This window comes from Ziziphus jujuba, chromosome 8 (assembly GCF_031755915.1).
Source record: "Ziziphus jujuba cultivar Dongzao chromosome 8, ASM3175591v1".
Taxonomy (NCBI): domain Eukaryota; kingdom Viridiplantae; phylum Streptophyta; class Magnoliopsida; order Rosales; family Rhamnaceae; genus Ziziphus; species Ziziphus jujuba.
In genome coordinates this window covers 20,187,740-20,208,569 of record NC_083386.1, presented here as the reverse complement: position 1 = coordinate 20,208,569, position 20,830 = coordinate 20,187,740, and the positions used below count along the sequence as shown (strand labels likewise).

General features: G+C 31.2%; 3 protein-coding genes and 1 non-coding gene across 4 annotated transcripts; 3 read left to right on the top strand and 1 right to left on the bottom strand.

Annotated features, from left to right (window-relative positions):
• The first annotated feature begins 5,171 nt into the window (after positions 1–5,171).
• LOC107406389 (aquaporin PIP1-2) lies at positions 5,172–7,162 on the top strand. The gene is made up of 4 exons (XM_016013502.4): positions 5,172–5,592; positions 5,779–6,074; positions 6,212–6,352; positions 6,710–7,162. Exons 1-4 carry the CDS (start codon positions 5,256–5,258, stop codon positions 6,800–6,802), a joined length of 867 nt encoding a protein of 288 aa, XP_015868988.3. The 5' UTR covers positions 5,172–5,255; the 3' UTR covers positions 6,803–7,162.
• Positions 5,654–5,726, bottom strand: TRNAK-CUU (transfer RNA lysine (anticodon CUU)). Its single transcript has one exon. It is a non-coding gene; the product is annotated as a tRNA-Lys (tRNA).
• Positions 7,163–10,942: 3,780 nt separating the features above from the next.
• LOC107413780 (eukaryotic translation initiation factor 3 subunit F) lies at positions 10,943–14,917 on the top strand. Its single transcript, XM_016021825.4, has 6 exons — positions 10,943–11,277; positions 12,185–12,264; positions 12,693–12,922; positions 13,916–14,037; positions 14,114–14,227; positions 14,570–14,917. The coding sequence occupies exons 1-6, from the start codon at positions 11,056–11,058 to the stop codon at positions 14,657–14,659; spliced, it is 858 nt and encodes a 285-aa protein (XP_015877311.3). The 5' UTR covers positions 10,943–11,055; the 3' UTR covers positions 14,660–14,917.
• A 4,061-nt stretch (positions 14,918–18,978) lies between these two features.
• LOC107413812 (WUSCHEL-related homeobox 5) lies at positions 18,979–20,423 on the top strand. The gene is made up of 2 exons (XM_048470651.2): positions 18,979–19,837; positions 19,982–20,423. Exons 1-2 carry the CDS (start codon positions 19,486–19,488, stop codon positions 20,182–20,184), a joined length of 555 nt encoding a protein of 184 aa, XP_048326608.1. The 5' UTR covers positions 18,979–19,485; the 3' UTR covers positions 20,185–20,423.
• The last annotated feature ends 407 nt before the right edge of the window (positions 20,424–20,830 follow it).

Here is a 20,830-nt window from a genome sequence, read left to right as displayed (position 1 = left end):
ACCAAAATTGATTCTTAATGCCAAATTTAAATGGAGTGTTAGCAGGATGAAGACGTTACTATATTTGTTTCACGATGGTGGACGAGCAATCGACAAAGAAGTCTATGGTTGAGTGAGGAAGAAGAAAGATAAAAGTCATGTGATTTTTTTAAGCCAAAATCTAATTTTGACCGTTGGATTTTCTCCAACGATCAAGATTAAAATTCTGAATTTTAGTCAAATCCAAGATTTTGTGCATAAGAGTATCCTAGATATAACTATTTACATATATATATATATATATACAGTCTGTCTATGGTGCGAACGGTCCTCATGCGGACCACAGTATTGGTGACAGTTTTTCATAGTATTGGTGATGATTTTATAAAAAACCGTCGTTAATACTATGAAAAAGTATCACTAATACTGTGGTCCTCATGCGGACCGTCCTCACCATAGAATTTCCGTATATATATATATATATATAACACTATAATCAATCTCCATTTGGGACATCTTGATGTTTTTCAATCAGAACCTTTAATATTAACCATTGATTGCTTCAATGGCTCAAGATTTAAAGGGTAACCTTTATATATAACCATTGACGTCTTCGTAGATTATATAAGTTTAATGAAATACTACAATCATAATAGGAAAAAGTAAACCTTATTTGATATCATTTTAATCTCAACCTCTAAATTAATTCAAAAGCTTACAAGTAAAGTCTAAATAGAAAAACTATTATGACATTTGGATTGGAGAATTTCTATATATAACTAATAAGATTTTAGTATGTCAATAAATTTATATTTGAAAAATAATTAAATTTTAAATTTTAGTCTCTATGTAATGTAAGGGCTAATGATAAAAATTGGATGCTAAAACGATCACGTCTGCATGGCTTTGTATACATTTAGGTTATGTTTAGTATATGAATAACTATTTCTAATAAAATAGAAATAGACATTCTAAGGAATAAAATATGAAAAAATAATTATCAAAAAATAAAATATAAAGAAAATGAAGCGTTAATCCTTTTCATTTGCCTGTTATGTCAATAAATTAGATATGATTATTAGCAGTAAGAAATTGATTTAATTTTTAATATTTATTTATATTTATGATTATGTTATATATATATATATATATTGTTTTTGTTTAATTAAATATATAATTTATTATTTTTAAATATAATTAAATCAATTTATTAAAGCTTACACAAATTTAAACAATTTATTAATTTAGTTGTCACTTATTAAATCAATTTATTAATTTAGTTGTCACTTTAATTTCGCAGCTTATCATATAATCCATACATCTTCTCCAATTTATTAGTTGTTAGCCGTTGAGAAACCAGTCAACCGATATGCATTTCCTAAAGAAAGTGATCAAAGGCTTATATTTGGGATTCATTAAGACATTAATCGATCGAATTAAATATTTGGCCTACTTATATTATAGGATGTACTGCAATTATTAAGATTTACAATTAAAGTTATTGAACTATTTACGTGTTTAAAAAATTCAGATTAAAAAAAGAAAAAAGAAAAAGAAAAAAACTAGATGCATGATTAGGATCGTTGTCCGTGTTGTCCGGTTTTGTAAGTTAGTGTAAACTTTTTTTAAGGCTAATTTATAAAAAACAGTTTTAAAATATTTTTTTAAAAGTCGATTTAAATTATCATTGTTTAGATAATTTTGAAACTGTAACTAATTGATAGTATATCATTGAAACGTAAATAAATCTTTTTAACAAATTAATCAATAACGGGGTCGTGAAATAGTCATAAATAGAGAATTAATTAATTTTCATTTGGGTATACAATTTCATACAATTTATAAATGAAGTAGATTAATTTTAATGGTAAAATATTTTTATTTATGCTTATAAGAATATGAATTTAAATTATATGGAAAATAAAAAAAAAATTGATAATTTGTATTTAGATAATTTATTCTAAAAAAAAAATTTCATATAACTTATATAAATAGTTTTTTTTTTTTTTTCTTGGTGGGGGTGGAATTTGTACAAACAGTTGAAAAACTGAAATTTGACATAAATATTTCCAAGAAAATGACCCAAACCAAACATAATCTTTCTATGTAATTGATGATAAGTTTGCATTTGCCAATAATCTAAATCAAAACCCCATTTATTACTCTTAAGAATAATAAACATGAATTGGATACAAAATTAATGTTGTTTTATGGATCACAACAAACAGTCCATCTTTTTCTTTTTCTTTTTCTTTTTTTTTTTTTTTTAAAAAATTTAACATAAATTATCCCCTCTAATTGATAATTATAGATTTTGGTAAGGAAGAGAATATAAAAACCTGAAAGTGGGGATGTGGGGGTAATATTAAAAGCAGAAAAAACCCAAAACTAGTTTATCATCCATATTCTAAAAGAGCATATGGTGCCAAATCAGCTTCAAGAGAATGGCTCTTATTGAATAGGCGGCCGCTACAAATAATTTAACAAATGGGTTTTGTCATTATTTATTAAAGTTCGTCATTACTATATGTTAAGCCATATTAGTTGGGAATGATTGTCCTATATGTGAGAATTATCCACAACTTCATTCATTGAAACATAATTTATTTAAATTTCAGCTCAGCAACAAATAATAACGTTGAACTTAAAAACAAATAACAAAATCTAACACAATAATCGTTGTCACACACAAACAAAAATTAATTACAAATGAAGTCATGCAATTAGGGAACATTTTTGGTTTCAGTGTTAATTTGTGTGATCATAATTACTAACTCTTGGTCACGACATTAAAAAGGAAAATTGTACTATATAGTTTTCTTTTATGGGTGGAACCCAGTGCTATCTATTTATTTTATAACAGAATAATGTTTGTCACACTTGTTAACTCTTAAACATCATTATTTCGATTAAAAACAAAAACCTTATTTTATAAATAATCATTCGGTTAGAAAAAAGAAAAAGATAAATGCCAATTTGCCAATTTTTCCTTTTGATATAGAGGGAGAGATTCAAATTCAATAAAAACAAATAGTAATTTTATTATTAAATTGTTAGCGTAGTGATACTGAATTGCTATTTTTAGTTTATTATTATTATTACAAAAAAAAAATAGTATTATTTTTATTTGGAATTGGGGAAATTCTAACTCACTGTTTACTTATGAAATAATAAATTTTACTACTAGACTATTTAAGATGAGAGTTTAAAAACTAAAATCCCTTATTTTATCTCTCTCTCTCTCTCTATATATATATATATATATATATATATGTATATTGGCTAAGCTGCTAGGAACCATTTAATCAACAGATAAATAAAACATTATTTTGGTCTTAGCATCATGTCCATTGTACATGCCCTAAAGCTGGCTAAGGATGCTAAATTAATGTCTTTAACTTTTAAACACAGCAAAAAGTGGGACCATGCCATCTAAATTCCACCCAGATGTGATGCGTCTAACTTATAATTAACTTGTGCCCAGAATAATATGATGAAAGTTTAATCAAATAATAAGATTTTGAAGTTGATGGCAAACATCATCCACATTATTTTATATTATCCTGAACCTCATCCACATTTTCACTACATTTATTTTAATTATTTTTTATTATTTTAACTAAAACCTTTGAATTATATTACTAGAATTAAGAACAGATTAGTTGACATGATTAATCAAATCAAATCCCAACAATCCCACCATTGATTTTCTTCCAAGTTCAAAAGCAATACCGCTAATCCGCCAGCGTGACGGTGCATTATGTATCAACCTCTATGGGCTTATGCACAGGTAATATTTTCCCATAACCATCCCATACTAGTACTTCACGGTTCTTAAATAGCCGTTGAAAAAATGTTCAGGTTAACGCCATTTTGTCGTCAGCGCGCCGGCATATGTTATGAGAAACTATATATATATAGGTATTATTATAATAATTATTTTTTCATATATATATATATATATGTATACTGTGGTATAGAGAATAATGAATTTTTTTTTTTAGAAGCTTATTAATTTTTTTTGTCTGAGAGTCATAAACTTGTTTAAATTTGTGGCTGAAAACGTTTTATACATTTTCGTATCATGTTTAAAAAAAAATAAATAAAAAATAAACTGGCATCGTTTTGGTCAAATCTTGCAATTGCATGTGTTGATTTTTATCTACATCAGTACGCTACCCATTAGTTTCATTATCGATGGAACGAAATAAATTTCCCTCTTCTTGAATAAAAGTTTTCAATAGCAAAACCTTTTTTTGTTTTTGACAAAAATAGGCATTCCGAGTGAGCCATTAACCTAACTTGATGTTACCATTTATATCTTAAATATTAATATAGATTTGGAGCTAAAAAAATCTCCTTCCTCTAATATAAAGTATATCCAAAAAAAAATAAAAGAAAAAGAAAGCCTATAATAATAAAAATCACTTTTAAATAATAATAATAATAACAATAATAATAAATTTAATCTTTTTTTTTTTTGGCTGAATAAATTTAATCTTTTAAACAGTATAAAGTTTATATAGTTCATTTTGGTATATGCAATCATAATTTTAGATCTAACTACAAATAAAACACGTGAATTGAAAATACTGTAACACAGTCTCGAACCTACTTGCGTCTGACAGACTAATCTAGTAATCTGAGTTGTAGCAATTAGAAATTCCAAACTTGATGGGCCACCTGTCTATTAAATGATAGCACGAGGCAAACATGATGTGATTTGCATTAGATAATAACCGTGCAAAACGGAGCATTACTTACTTGACCCGAATCAGGATTGGACCACATTTATTTAAAGTTTTATTTATTTATTTATTTTTGTTAAATTTAGGTTTTAATTCTCCTAATTCATCAATGGGCACAGTAAAACTGACAGCAGCTGATTTTTATTTTTATTTTTTTTATTTTTTTATTGAAAGGAGAAGATGGACGGTGAGCAGGCACTATCATTAGGTGCATATGTGGCCACAATTATGCCAGGTAAGCTCTACCAATTTTTTCTTGACAATCATATCAGGGCATTTAAGTCCTTTTACACGAATAGCTACGAAAATGATTGGTCGGCCATAGGATAAGAAAATAAATTCAGAATTTAAATTAATTACATAGCATTTGGGTCCCACTCCCACTACTCTTTTCTCCTTTGCCTCACCTAAACTTTACTATATAATACCTCAACGCCCCCACTCACTGCTCTTATCGGAGAAATAGAGAGAGAGCGAGAAATCAAACGGTGATCAATCAGAGCTTTTTTCTGCTAAATTAAAAAAAAAATGGAGGGTAAGGAAGAAGATGTTAAATTGGGAGCCAACAAGTATAGAGAGACGCAGCCGATTGGAACGGCGGCTCAGAGCCAAGATGACAGCAAGGACTACAAAGAGCCGCCTCCGGCGCCGCTGATTGAGCCAGGTGAGCTGACTTCATGGTCTTTTTACAGAGCTGGTATCGCCGAGTTCGTTGCCACGTTTCTCTTCCTGTACATCACCGTTTTAACGGTGATGGGAGTGTTCAAAGATCCAACGAAGTGTACAACGGTCGGGATTCAAGGGATCGCTTGGGCATTTGGAGGCATGATCTTCGCCCTCGTTTATTGTACCGCCGGTATCTCAGGTTCGTAAATTAAAGAAAAACAAAAAGAATAATATTCATTTTTCTACTTAATTAAAGAATACGCCCACCTTGGGGCTCGAACCCACGACCACAAGGTTAAGAGCCTTGCGCTCTACCGACTGAGCTAGACGGGCAGTTGTTGATTGTTTTACAATGATTTGAAACTCCAACTGTGTAATATTACAGGTGGTCATATAAACCCAGCAGTGACCTTCGGGCTGTTCCTGGCGAGGAAGCTTTCACTGCCGAGAGCATTGTTTTACATGGTGATGCAGACGCTTGGTGCAATTTGTGGCGCTGGTGTAGTGAAAGGGTTTTATGGTGACCGGTACGACCAACTTGGCGGTGGAGCTAACTCCGTTAACCCTGGTTACACCAAAGGTGACGGTCTTGGGGCTGAGATCGTGGGAACTTTCGTCCTCGTTTACACTGTTTTCTCTGCAACTGATGCTAAACGTAACGCCAGAGACTCCCATGTCCCTGTAAGATAGCTCTCTCTCTCTCTCTTTTTCTCTCTAAGTTTTTCAGTTTCTGTATTGAATAATTTGGTTTGTTATTTTTTTTTTTTTTGGGTTATATATATAAATATATAATGAGTTGGATTTCAAAAATTTATCAGATTTTGGCACCTTTGCCAATTGGGTTCGCTGTGTTTTTGGTTCACTTGGCCACAATCCCCATAACCGGAACCGGTATTAACCCAGCTAGGAGTCTCGGTGCTGCAATCATCTTCAATAAGGAAAGGTCCTGGGATCATCACGTAAGTTTTCTGTCAATTCAATAAGCTTTTTTCTTTTCTAAGAATCTGTTTGGTTTCCAAGTAGAATTTCTTACTTTCCGTAAAAAATGAAAACTAGTTCATGTAGTGCTTATAAGATATTAATAAATTTTCGATTATTCATAGTCCTATGCAACATCAAACCAAAATATATGGATCTTGTTAAAAAGTTACTAAATTTCGATAACAAAAAATTTTTTACATCACATCCTCCATATAACAGTGGCATGTAAACATTTTTCCTTATGATAAGAATAGTGGATCATTATTTTGTTTGGTGAATGAAGAATGGTGGATCATGATTCTAAGTTGTTTGTCTTCTTTTATTTGGTTTTGCAGTGGATTTTCTGGGTGGGACCATTTATTGGTGCGGCACTTGCGGCTCTATACCACCAAGTCGTGATCAGAGCCATCCCTTTCAAATCAAAGTGATGATATGGAAAAAATCTCATGATGATCAACACTGATGCTTGTAATTTGTGACCGTTGATGTTCCAATGATCCCAAAGATAAGAAGGAGGAAAGAAAAGGAAAAAAAGAAAAAGAAAAAAAAGAAAATCCAATAACTTTATGCAGTTATCTGGCTTTTGGCTCTGTGTATTTGTATTATGTATCTAAGAATTGTAATATTATCATCCTATGTGTTTTTGAAGGGACCCTTTTCCTGTCACTATTTTTTTATATGGTTTAAAGGGACCCAGTTTATGTGAGTGGGCATTGTGTGTATGGTTGTGATGAATTTTGTGTAATTTTAAATTGGAAAATAACGTCAAGTTTACCTGCTCTGCTCTACAGCTTTGTTAGTTGCTAATTCTTGGATGATTGTAGTTTGTCTTTATCGACATAAAAGTATTAAAAAATGAGTGATAGGTCACCAAATTCGATACCCACTTAGGCTTAGGCATGTGGATGTATTTTGTAGTGTGCGATGTTTTGTGGTAGTTACTGCCACCAACCTGGGGCCCAACCTTTATTGAAAAATTAGTTTTGCTAATCCATTAAAGGAAGGTTCACAGTCCCGGCTGAAACTTCAATCGGCAAGGCATGACTAGCTGAGGACAGCCAAGTGGTTTGTTTTTGATATTGTTTTTGGTAAAGTTGGTTTTGATATCGTTGATAAGTTCGAATCTCTCCATTTTAAAATAAAAATGTTTGGTTATATGTACGTTTAATTTATTATCTGCTATTAGCAGATATTAGGACTCTTGGGCAGTAATAATCATTGCCTTGTAGAAATTCATATGATATTAAGTTCCATTTAGCGTTGTTTGTCTGAAAAAAATAGCATTTTTTTTTTAAAAAAACATTTATGAATACGTAGATAGTGCAACTTGTAATAACGTTTGTGTAATATAAAACAGATCCTTCTGATAAGGAAGAACAAAAATCATTTATCTTACTCCTCACACCTTGAATTTGGCCTTCACACGTGTTGTTTGTCAATAGTTATCCTATTTTAAATTGAAGTTGTCATCCACGTACAACTAGCTTATGCCAAGGTAAAGTTGAAGTCATGACCCAAAAAAAAAATAAAAAATAAATAATAATAATAATAATAATAATAAAAGTGAACTACAAACAATATGGATGTCAAATTGTAACTGAGTGATATGTTAAAATGAACCATCATTATTTCATTTATTTGTAATGAGTTCTTGTAACTTTTTAATGATTTATGTATATATAGATTTAAATTATATCAATTTTTAATCCAGTAAAATAATAATCAATAGTCTTTTCCATTTCGTTTGATAAATAAGAAGATATTTATATATTTATTCTTTTTCAATATCTAAAATTTGGATTTCAATTTTTTTTGTTTTGACAAACATTGATTTAAAAATTAAAAGGTTGATATTTCCTTATTACTTTGTTGTATATAAAAAAGGGGGACAAACATTATTAAGGGCTATTTGTTTTTGTATCTAAAGTTTGAATTTATTAAGATGTTTAAGAATTTTTTTTAAATTTTTTTTTAACTTATTCTTAAATTTCAGACATCTTTATCCGATTAGAAATAGCTAAAATATTTAATCATGTCTTATTCCAAACTGTCTTAAAATGTTTTACCGTGTTTTTTAAATTTTTTTTCCCCCAAAAATTACTTGCTCAAGATGTCTTTAACTCATGTCTTATTCCATCCTATTATATCAACCCCCTTTCATTCTCTGGCTGGTTTCTTCTCCTTTGTCTTCATCTTTCTCACTCATTCTTATTCTTCATAAAAAAACACACAAAAAAATTTTAAAAAAAATAAAAAATAAGAACAGCACCTCTCTTTCTTTTTGATCTCTCCCTTTCTTTCGCCCCTCTTCCTCAAACACTGTAACAAAGGAAACTAGAAACACTGGAAAAGCCCCCTCCTCTTTCTTTCTTTTGGTGGTCTCTCCTCCTCTTTCTCTCACTCCTCCAGCAAAGAAAACTAAAAACAGTGGAAAACTAATTAAATTAAAAAGACAAACAAAAAATTCAAACTTTTGTATTAAGAGCTATATTTAGACACCCTATACTCTTAAATTATAAAGACAAACAAAAAATTCATACTTTTGTATTGAGAGCTATGTAGTAGACTCCTATAATCCTATTAAGGTTTATTATTATTAAAAAAAAAAAAAAAAAAAGACACACAACCTATGTAAGTGTACTGGATATTATTGATTTATTTAGTATTCATTTATCCATGTATTTAGGTTATTTTTAAATTTATTGCAAAAAATAAGGTTATTAAAATGTTAATTTAATTTTTAAAATAGTCTTGAAAATTTGCACTGAATAAACGGCAGTCCCAAATTATTCAGATTCAAAAGAGGACTAAGAGACATGGCAAAAAGAAAAATAATAAAAATACTAATAAAAAATAAGGATGTAATTATAGGATAATAGAGGATTGGAAAACTTCTGTGTTAAGAAAGAGTTTCACATGCTAAAACTTTGCGGTATGCAACAGATTTTTTTTTTTTTTTGTTTTTTTTTAAATGTACTTAGATAAGTTTTACAAAACTTTAAAGCCAGTTTGATTTAATGACTGAAGAACATGTGAATCTATTGTCCAGTTGTTAAAGGAAATTTGAAATCAAGTCATCAAAACTTAAATTTAAAATTTGCAGGATAACAGGTTGACCAAGTATTGATTAAAAAGTTGAGTATACTTTAATGTTTTTTTTTTTTTTTTCTTCTCCCTTTTTTTAATTTTATTTTGAAATCAGTATACTTTGACGTTGGGAATTGAAAATTTGACTTATCAAAATTTGATACTATTTTTTTGCACCAATGTTTATAAAATTTTGTTTGATTTTGGTGAAAAGAAAAGGTTAAAATTGTAGGAGTTGATGATGATAGTACTCAAACCTATCTCTTTTGTTTTGCATTTTACCAATTCTCTGAATTCATCATTCATATATTGAATTAGCCCTATAACTTCCTAATTATTTATAATTCTGCTAGAAGACAAATTCATTTGTATGGAGCTATAGAGATTTTTTTTTTTTTTTTTGGGGTAATAAGGTCTTAGGGGGTTGTTTGGCATAACATTTGAAATGCTAAATGCCTTTGGAAAGAGCTTTTTGAAAACATGAGAAGCCAAAACCCGACTTAATGAAATCTTTAAAATTTCAATTTTTAACCTTCAAATTTCTACATAACAAAATTTATTTTTCAACCATATCCCAAGCTTTTCCTCTAGACATTGTTTCTTTTATCGCCCTTCTATTCCATTTGTCTGGGGGATTGGGTTTTCTTTCTTGAAGTTATTGCATAATAATTTCAAAAGATAATGGAAATAGTAACCCCAAAAATTTTTTTATTCTACACTTCTATAACTCAAATGCTCTATTTGTCTTTTTTTTTTGGTTGTACGTTTACCACAATATATTGTCTAATATATGCATTTATTTGTTGATTGTAAATCTGAATGAAATAGTGGTTCTTTTCCTTTCCTTCCAAAAAGCAAAGAAAAAAAAATCTTTCACCATGCAATTGGTTCTCAAATATACACATATTTTGTAGTTTAAAAAAGAAAAATAAATCTTTCACCATGTAATTGGTTCTCAAAAAATATATATTTTGTAGTTTATTATATGTAACGCTTGAGTTCTAAAATCCATTGACGTAGATAATAAATACATTTATTAGCATGTGCTCATTTTATTTTGAAATTAATATATTATTCTTATTAAGAGTGATATAGCCATTGTTAATATTGAAATGAAAAATAATATGATCATATCAAATAGATATAAAAGCTCTTTTCGAAATAATATGAAAAATAATTTCCTAATGATATTCAAGGAGCTACAACTTCTACTTTTCTTTTTATGCTTTTTTTTTTTTTTTTTTTGATAAATTACTTGTCTTTTTATGCTTGAAAACGAAAATAAAAGTGATCCATAATGGTCCCTCTTTGCCAGATTAAAATGAAAGGAAAATTATAGAACAACCATTCCCTTACCCATAGTCTCCCTGTGGTTTATTTTCTAGTGTATATAGAATAACACTAAAAAAGCTTTGTTTCGGTGGCCCATTATTTACTTGCGTAAACAGGCCCAAAACACAAACAAAATCAAATGAAACCGTACCATTTTCGGCTTACACCCAAAAACCCTAGCGCTCGCGCCTTCCTTCCTCGTGGTCTCTCTCGCAGGCTCTCTTTGTCCCAAGCGAGTCAGATCCATTGAGCTGAAGAGAGAATGGCGAGCGAGCACACAGTATTGCAGTTCTCATCGTCGTCCTCCGCGAGCTTGTCGGCGAAGGTTCATCCTCTAGTCATTTTTAACATCTGCGATTGCTATGTCAGACGCCCCGACCAAGCTGACCGAGTTATTGGCACACTCCTCGGCTCGATCTTGCCCGATGGCACCGTTGATATCCGCAACTCTTATGCTGTTCCTCACAGCGAGTCCTCCGACCAGGTCCTCTTTGCTTTGTGTACCCAATTTTACATTCACTTTTTTTTTTCTTTTCTTATTTTATTTTTCATTTTGGTGTTTTTGTATGATTAGTTTCTGCGACAAGATGGCAAAAGATGTATATGTTTTAAGAATATTCATTAGGTTTTTATTTTTTTTTATTTTTATTTTTTTTATTTAAATTTTTGAATGCAGCTTTGATTTTCTGTCTAATTTCTGAGAAGATGTGGAAAAGGGAATTTTATTAACATATAATATCACAGTATACGAACCTGAATGGGAACAAATAATATTTGGATAATTTATATAGATTTCAGTTTATTGAAGCTGTAGGTTTTTTTTTTTTTTTTACTTTTATTTTTATTTATTTTTGTTTTGTTCTTAATATGTAAAACCAAACATGTAGGGCATTTTATTTTTAGTTTACTTAAGTTGCAACTTTTAGCAATTTTCACTGTGGAACTTGGGATTGAGGAGTGGTGTAGTAGGTTGAGAGGCATTGCAAACTCATAATTCGTTGGAAGTTCTTTTCCGAGCCTTGTGATACTCAATCCTTCCCTGATTGCACCTTAGGCTAGTTCAATAGATTTTACATGCTCAGTGTCAGGTTATCGGAAATTGTGGCTGAATGAAAACATAAATTTTAATGACTCCCGTATTTGGTGAATTAGAGGAGAAGAAAAATTAGAATAGGTACCTCTGATAGGCGGTGAACACATATTAGAGACTAAGAAGTTGGCATAGTGGCTTATGGTGTGGTCTTATTCGTGGAACAGTGATCTGCCGAAAGACCTTAAATTTGGAATATATGGATATTGCTGTGATTTTAAATTCTTCTAAACATGGATAGTTTCCAGAGTCCTATGAAGTAATTACTGTTTTTAAATTGATTTGCTCATCATGAATACAGGTTGCTTTGGATATTGATTATCATCACAATATGTTGATATCACATCAAAAGGTGAACCCAAAGGAAGTCATTGTTGGATGGTAAGTCTTTTTCTTAAAATTATTTCTTATTGTTGTGTTTCAATTTATGGTTAGATTGTCGGATTTCAGACGTTATAAACATATTTCTACATCTCAGTTTTCCTTTGGTTGTTACATTTCTGTAGTTGAAGGGCATGCTCAAATACACAGTGCAGAAGATTAGGAATGTTTTCTTACTTTTCTAGCACTGTTTAACTCTACATGGTTAATGGTTTCTGACTTCAATGTGTAAGAATACACAGTGCCAAATACTGGAAATTTTTTTCTGTGGTTTGTGTTTTGAGCTTCATCCTCTATGGACTTCAAATTATTGAAAAGAACCAACAACATTTCTAGGCAATATAACTAAGGCATATATTATAGGAAATTTTGTTTTTCTTGAGTTAATAAAAAATGTTTAATATTGCACTTTCATGGGTAATATACAGGTATTCAACTGGTTTAGGAGTTACTGGTGGTAGTGCGTTGATCCATGAATTTTATTCTAGAGAAGTTTCCAACCCTGTTCATTTGACTGTTGATACGGGGTTCAGTACTGGAGAGGGTACCATAAAAGCTTATGTTTCTGTAAATTTGTCTCTTGGAGACCGGCAACTTGCTGCACAGTTTCAAGAGATTCCCCTAGATCTCCGCATGGTTGAAGCTGAGCGAGTTGGATGTATGTAGTCATTTAAGCTTTAATTTCTTGTAATTTAGTTGGTTATCTGTGCACTCTCTTACATCGTACATATAATTAACTTTTTCTGAGTTGGTGGAAAAGTTGTTACTTATTTATGTTTGCTGGAAATGTGTATTGTTTTTGGAGATAGATGAGACATCCTTGAGAGCAATGGTCGGGTGTTAGATTTTACAACAGTTCTTGAAACAGTTGTCTGCTGTGTGATTGTTTCCCTATTCGAGTATAATACTAATAAATGAAATTGCACTGTTTTAGATTGCAGCTGTACAAGTATTATTATGGTCACTGTACTGAAACATATGGTCTTAAGCTTGTAACTCATGTTTTAATCAAATTTGTATCATAGTAAGTATTCTTGAAGTGATATTTACATTTTTGATATTTTAAGATTTGACAAATCTATTTTCAGAGTTTATTCTTTTCTGTAATATGTCAATCTATGGGAGTCAATGTGGGTGTGCATTAGAGGGTGAGGAAGTGTATACCTTGGGAATAGGTATGTCAACTGAAGTTTAAAAATTTTGCGTATTATTGTGTCAAGTATGAGGTCCTCATTACTTAAATAGGAAGAGTTTGTTTTATGTCATTGGGCAACAATGGATTCTTTCCCCAAATTATATTAGTTTTAATTGATGATTTCACTTCAATGCACATATGAAATGCACACATATCCATTGTGCATGGATTCCATTCTGAGCTTGAAGCTAATGTATTAATATGATATCAGATATTCAAGAGAAAAGATGATCCAATGAAATTATAATTTTTATTTATTTATTTATTTTGAATGGATATTGTCTATTGTTTGATTAGAATTGCACTGTACAACGCATGCCAATTTTCTATCATTTTTGGTCTGAGCAGTTATGATATTTTAATCATAAATCAGAATTCTATTGAAATGCTGAAAGCAACCTTCCTAGTTAGAAGATTGTTTGGATCTGATTTGAAATTTATTTTCTGTGATTCCAGTCGATATTCTGAAGACAACAATGGTTGACAAACTTCCAACTGATTTGGAAGGAATGGAAGCTTCAATGGAGCGGCTACTAGCTCTAGTTGATGAGGTTTACAAATATGTAGATAATGTCGTGGTAAGGAGGCATTACCTTCTTCACTGTGTAATTTGCTTTTTGCTTGATATGGTAATTGTAACTTTTTCCCTCTCAGGAAGGGCGTGTTGCACCGGATAACAACATAGGGAGATTTATATCAGATACTGTAGCATCACTTCCCAAATTGCCTCCAACAGCTTTTGATAAGCTTGTGAACGATAGCTTGCAGGTAAAATTAGATTTAGGTTATTTTCAAGTTACATTAAGCCTTGCCAGAGCTGTTTTTATGGTACAAGAGTTTGGTGATTTATTAAACACTGGAAATATGTGAAATATATGTCAGGAAAGAGACATCAACTTGAAAGTGTACCTGCATTTTGTAACCACCGTATAATGTAGACCACATTCATAACTGCACTATGTTGTTTAAGATCTTAAAAATGTTGATAGTTCTTCGCTAGGTTTTAATATTTGTTCTGGTTGTCCATCGTGTTGGCAATTTTTCTGCTCAAGCTATCAGTGTTGCTATCAATTGTATGGCATTTGACCTTTTGGTTTTTGTTCGTTGCAGGACCATTTGCTCATGTTATATTTGTCAAGCATTACTAGGACACAGCTCAGCTTAGCGGAAAAGTTGAACACAGCCGCTCAGGTTCTGTAATTCACATCCACTCCAGGAATTATTTGCCAAGACAAATTTAATTTTACAAGTTTTATGTTTGTGATATATGGCCCCGACTTAGAGAAATGCGGCATTTTATTTTCAGATAAGGTTGTAATCTTTTTGCTTCATTTTGAATATAGGTAGGTTCTCTGAATTTGTTAAGACTTCTTTCCGTGGAATACTTTTAGCTAAAAATGTTTAATTTTTTTTGGAGCTAGTTTCGATGGTTCAAATGTTGTCCTATATTGATTTCTAGATTTCTTCTCCAAATTTTATGTTACTTCTACAATCCAAAATAGCAGTCCTTTATTTCGGGTGGGAATGCTGCGACGAAGCTGCTTATTTATTGTTTTTTAATTACTTCTAGTCGTCAATCAACCACTGGTTGATATATATATATGTTTCAGTCTCGAATTTTAAGTTTATAAGATTTTCTTTTGGACCTTATGTTTTGTACATTAATTTTGTGCATTTTTCTTTTTGTACTCCCAAGTCTTTTTGAAAAATAAAAATTTAAATAAACAAAAATATGATTTTCTCATATTTTAGTTGATTAAGTGATTAAGAGGTTTAGTCAATTTGCATTTAGTATTTACGCGAATCCAATGCTCAGCGTCATTCCATTCAATGAAAATTTATTGCATCTTGGGTGTTGGTGTGCATGTGCATGTTGTGTCTAAACCATTTGGAAAAAAAAAAATTTTTGATTTTTTTTTTAATTATTAGTTCAGTGCATTTAGGCTGATGCAGCTGATGTTATGTAAAAATAATCGTGGTTTTTTGTGGTTTGAATTTCAATTTTTATGCTTTAAAATATTTAAAGCTTCTGTAAACAAGGAGTTTAGATATATTGGAAGTTCATAAAAAGTTTAAATTGTTGATTGCTTTGGGGGAAAAAAAAAAAATGAAATATAAAAGTGAATAATTGTGGTATGTTTATTCTGAATTATGCTATGCCTACCGTGCCAACTGTCATTTTTGAGGAATCATCTAGGTGGAAACTAAACAAAATTACTTGTGTATATAGTTTTTACTTTTTTTTATTTATATTTTTTTGGGATATTGGTAAGTTTTTAACTTGCGTGATTATATATAAGATAACTTGCTTCCTTTTGCCTGTCCGCAAGTTAAAATGTGCTGATGTTTGCAGTATCATAAAAAAATTATATATTTTATTGGAGGGTTCCATTGGCAAAGCATATAATAGGAGTTGAACCTACAAATTCGTCAATTATGAGTTGGGCGTTTTAATCATTCAGTCATGGATGTTTAGGGGGAAGTATTTTCCGGTCAAATTTTATAAAATGTGTTTTTATCCGTTTGTAATGTTGTTAGCGGGAAGTATATTTTTGGGTCAAATTTTATAAAATGTGTTTTTATCCGTTTGTAATGTTTTTAGAGATGTAGGAATCTCCTCCTTATACAAAACTAAAAGATGTATTGAATACACAGTTTCACGTTTTTGTTATGCATCTAAATACGGATGACCTGACCTTAGGACTCACTGCCAAGCAGAATGGTTGGTACTCAATGATAAGGTATTGAAAAGCCAGGAAGTGGGTAAGTGATGGGAGAGTAAATGCCTAAAATGGGTCCCAGCTTGCAAAGTATTGAATTGAGACACTAGAAAGTAGAAAGTGCCTATGATAATGTTATTATATTGATTATTAAGAAAATAATTTTGTGGGAATGGTGGGAAGTGAACCTTCCACTGCTCTTTATTTATTATGAGGCAGCAATGCCAGAAAAAACAAAGATGGAAAATTGGTAAGAGAGAGGGGCGGCGTGGATTTCACGCGTGCCCTAATTCTAGCATAAGACTTCTCGAATCTCACTGAATAACATTTTCCTCGTTCCTCTGTTGCAGAATTCAAAGCCCCAATATTCCATTTAATTTTTTTTTTGGTTTTTTTGTTTTTGTTTTTGCTTTGTTTTTGGTTTCTCTCTGTCTCCAAAATCATCTAACATAAAAAAGTGGGTGTAGTATAGGGGTATCAGGTGGACAATAAACGACAAATCATATACGACATCTGGCACTTTTGCCAATCCCTTCTTATCCTTCTCTCTACCACCTTCCTTTCAGCTTTCAACTATTGTTTGTTTTTGGCTTTTCATTTTTGAGTTCCTTTCCCAATTACTGCTCATAGGTTTGGTTCTTGTTTATTTAAAGAAACCCATCTCTTTGAAAAGGAATTCACAAAATTAAAATTAGCTATTTAATTTTTTTTTTAAATTCTTTTTTGGTCCCTCCTAGGTGTTTTCCAATAAGAGACATCTTCAAGATTATGCTGATCAAGGTTGGCAAATAGCACTACCCAGCCAATGCGCAGTGTTCCACTAACAAGTATGTTTTTTGGCTGTATAATTGGGTGAATCATATATGGTTAATTACCTGTACAAGAAGTAATAGTATTGGTTACCTGTACAAGAAATTAACTCATTAAACTAGTCTACTACTACTAGACTCCTAGAAGGTAGATTAGATATATCAAAGCACAACAATATTTGAAACGATATAAATTGTTCCAATCACAACCGAACAAATTTTATGCTCGTGAGTACAACACATTCTTGGGAATTGGAAAAATTATTGCTAAAACACAACTTGGCTCTTCTCCTCTACCAGACTAGATTAATCTCCATGATCAAGTTATATAGACCCGTGCATGAATATGTATGCATGCTTTCAGATATACACTTCAGAAAATCATGCATATTGTGCACCTCTATAACATACAGACAGTATCAGCAACAAAATCTTAAAATTCAGAGTTCTGATATTAAGTGGCTTAGTGGTCCAGACTGATATTAGCCAACAAGGGTTAGTTTGAAATATTACCATGATCGATCTCCGTAAACATTGCACTATCCAAAATGAACATTTTCATAAAGATACTAATTTAAATTACCATGGCATGCATTAATAAACCATTATCTGACCTAGCTAGACTTTTAAAACTTCAAAGGCATAGACGTCGACCCAATTGAGGGACAAGCCATAAACTCCAAAATTGCAACTTGAACTTTAGAACGACCCCAGAAATGGTCACCAACAATCAAATGAGAAGTGTCTTTTTAGATTCCCTAGATATATATATTTTATATGTATATATTTTGAACCAAAAGGTGAAGCAAACCGAGTGACTATAAAAAGGGCATGTAGTTGGCTAAGACAAGGAAGCACATGACATAATAAAATCCAATTTGCTCCCCCCCCACTTTTGGCTGTTAATGAGTTGTCCCTCCCAAATATCAAATTAGCGGTTTTATTTGTCTTTTGTTTATGTCCCCACATCCTTAAAAGAAGGTTTAACCCCTCAAATTATTTTGACTCAGCTGTACTTGTGGTCAACCTAACTGAGTATCTATGTCAGTCTGTTTGCGATCACAACCGTCCAACTTAGATCAGACAATACGTAACTTTGACTTTTCACTTGCATCAATCCCTTTTTGCCAACCACCCATTTAACATTAATCAATGAAAATATATAAGCTATTATTATTCTATATTGTGTTTGGCAGACACTCTTTCCTAATTTAAAAATAAATGTTTGGCTTACTCACATGTCGTGGTGGTGTTGGACGTCTACTAATAAAGCATGAACCGATATTATAATAATAAGACTACATATCTATATATATATAGATATATATATATATATATCTATATGAATTATCTAATTAGTAATTTTCTAATTTTGATTAGTATAGGATGATTATGTGGTAAGTGTTAGTTGTCATACATATATATATAAAAATAGATGCATATCATGTCAATCTAATGGTTTTTATCATCATCACTATCTTTTTTAATTCTCAAATTACTTCAATAGTTGCAATTAAAAATTTCATTTAAAGTGATTTGGATCCACACAATATTCATTTGCCACAAGTTAATAAGAGTTTACCATGTCACTAAATTTATATTTAGTAGATAATTGAATTTTAAATATCAACTTTCACATAATTTAAGAGTTAATAATGGAAGATTTATTTTCCAACCACCAGATCAATTTATTATAACTATGAATCGTTATATGTATAATCAACATTTAGATTAAGATTTAAAAATGCATTAATAGTTTTTTGATTCATATAGTATAGAGTCTATAGACTTGTCCAAATTAAGTTTAGTATGTCATTAAATTGATCACTAATTAATTTTAAATATTTGAAGTAAGATGTGATGCTTAAATTATCAGGTTGATCCAATGAGAAAACGACTCTCTCTCTCTCTCTCTCTCTCTCTCTCTCTCTCTCTCTCTCTCTCTCTGTGTATATATATATATATATATAATAGTAATAAAGCACACTTTACTGAAAAGCACAAAAAAAACCCCATTCCCATCAATAAAGATGAACTCAAGGAAATAAATATATAACCTTCAAGAGCATTGAGTTTCAAAGTTTGTATATAATTTAATCATAATTAGTGAAACTTACATCTTGTCTGCTCGTAGACCAAAACGTTGAACAGTGGCAGCTTTTGCGCATGTCTCTCTATTTCTAATCTCTCTCTCTGCACAAAGAACAGGGTAAAGATAAAACCGAAACAAATCCACATATTATTTGAATCTTCACATTCCCTAAAAACAAAGCAGATGGAGAAAGAAAAAGAAAAATAAACAATAGTTGTTAATCTCTATGCATTAATATATGTATTTTTGTACTTTAAAAATATATCAAAAGCTTATAATATATGTTATTGTTCACTTTTAAGGTATTATATATGCACACGGGTTCACATTGTTTTGGGTTCAGAAGGCTCAGAAGTAAAAGTTTCAGAGAGAGACAACAAAACTTGAAAGAATTAGCTGCAAAAAATGGAGGAGGGCATGTCAGGCTTTTGTATTAAAGCTGGAAGTGTTCGTGGTAATGGTGGTTGTGGTGGTGGTGGAAATCGTGGTGGTACGGGGACAAAGTGTGGGCGTTGGAATCCTACTACTGAACAGGTAAAAGTTCTGACTGACCTGTTCAGGTCTGGACTCCGCACCCCGAGCACTGACCAGATTCAGAAGATCTCTTCTCAGCTTAGCTTTTACGGTAAGATCGAGAGCAAGAACGTGTTTTACTGGTTTCAAAACCATAAAGCTAGAGAAAGACAGAAGCGTCGAAGGGTTTCCATTGATGAGAAAGATTTTATTCTTCGTGAGGAAAAAAATTCATATCCAAAAGGTATGTGTGTGTATAATATATATACATAGTCATTTACCTATCAGCACGTCCCGATAATTTTTATAATTTTTCTTTTCCTTTTGTTTCTATTCAGTGTTTTTGATAGTTGAGTTTCAAACTTTTTTTTTGGCCCGCATGTTACAGATTATGGAGAAATAAATCAGGTTTCGGAGCCTGAAAGAGTGATTGAAACGCTTCAGCTTTTTCCAATAAACTCATTTGGTGAATCAGAATCGGAAAGGTTGAGATTTCATGCAAATGAATGCAAAGAAACAACAGCTTTCCCCTACGCAATCGACACGGGAATGGATCATCCGCCATTGGATCTGCGTCTAAGCTTCCTCTGAACATATATATCTTTTAGATCTTAGTACACCGAAAAAAAGAAAAAAAAAAAAAAAAAGAAAAAAAGGAAAAAATTTTTACAAATTTGATAGTTGGGGCTATGGTTGTCAAGGGAAATAGAAGGGTTGGGAGGATAAAAAGTTTGAAACTTGTAGCTGAAAAATTTTAGTAGTGAAAGATTTTAATTTAGTTTCATGCATCAATATATTTAATTATTAAAATAATATTGAAATGCTTTGGACATTCTTCTCTGCATGCTCAGAGAAAGTTTGTTTTTATCTCTCTGTGGTTTACTCTGTTGGATTCTAGTTTTTATGAATATGGGGTTGGAAATTGGAATTTGCTTCCTCTCATGAGAGATGTCTTTCTTGGAGTGCATAAATATACTTGTATAAAACAATCTACAAATATGGATCAGACCTTGGGTTCTGCTACCCGTCTTTGAATTTCATGTGCTTATCTACTAAACAAAGCCATAAGAGACGATATTATTGACTCAAGATTAATTTTGATTTGCCCTCAAAAAAATAAATAAACAAATACTAAAGAATTCGGCATTTTTATTTTTCTCTTCTTCATGAAACCAAATTATATTTAAGTTTGTTGGTTTCCCTACTGTTGATGCATGTGGGTTTTGTTTGAATGCTA

Bases quoted from the DNA above. Each gene is read 5' to 3' on its own strand.
- LOC107406389 (XM_016013502.4), top strand. From the start codon at position 5,256: ATGGAGGGTAAGGAAGAAGATGTTAAATTGGGAGCCAACAAGTATAGA. The intron at 6,075-6,211 runs GTAAGATAGCTC...AAAATTTATCAG, and splicing joins CCAGAGACTCCCATGTCCCT to ATTTTGGCACCTTTGCCAAT. The intron at 6,353-6,709 runs GTAAGTTTTCTG...TTGGTTTTGCAG, and splicing joins AAAGGTCCTGGGATCATCAC to TGGATTTTCTGGGTGGGACC.
- LOC107413780 (XM_016021825.4), top strand. From the start codon at position 11,056: ATGGCGAGCGAGCACACAGTATTGCAGTTCTCATCGTCGTCCTCCGCG. The intron at 11,278-12,184 runs GTCCTCTTTGCT...TCATGAATACAG, and splicing joins ACAGCGAGTCCTCCGACCAG to GTTGCTTTGGATATTGATTA. The intron at 14,228-14,569 runs GTAAAATTAGAT...TGTTCGTTGCAG, and splicing joins TTGTGAACGATAGCTTGCAG to GACCATTTGCTCATGTTATA.
- LOC107413812 (XM_048470651.2), top strand. From the start codon at position 19,486: ATGGAGGAGGGCATGTCAGGCTTTTGTATTAAAGCTGGAAGTGTTCGT. The intron at 19,838-19,981 runs GTATGTGTGTGT...CGCATGTTACAG, and splicing joins AAAAAATTCATATCCAAAAG to ATTATGGAGAAATAAATCAG.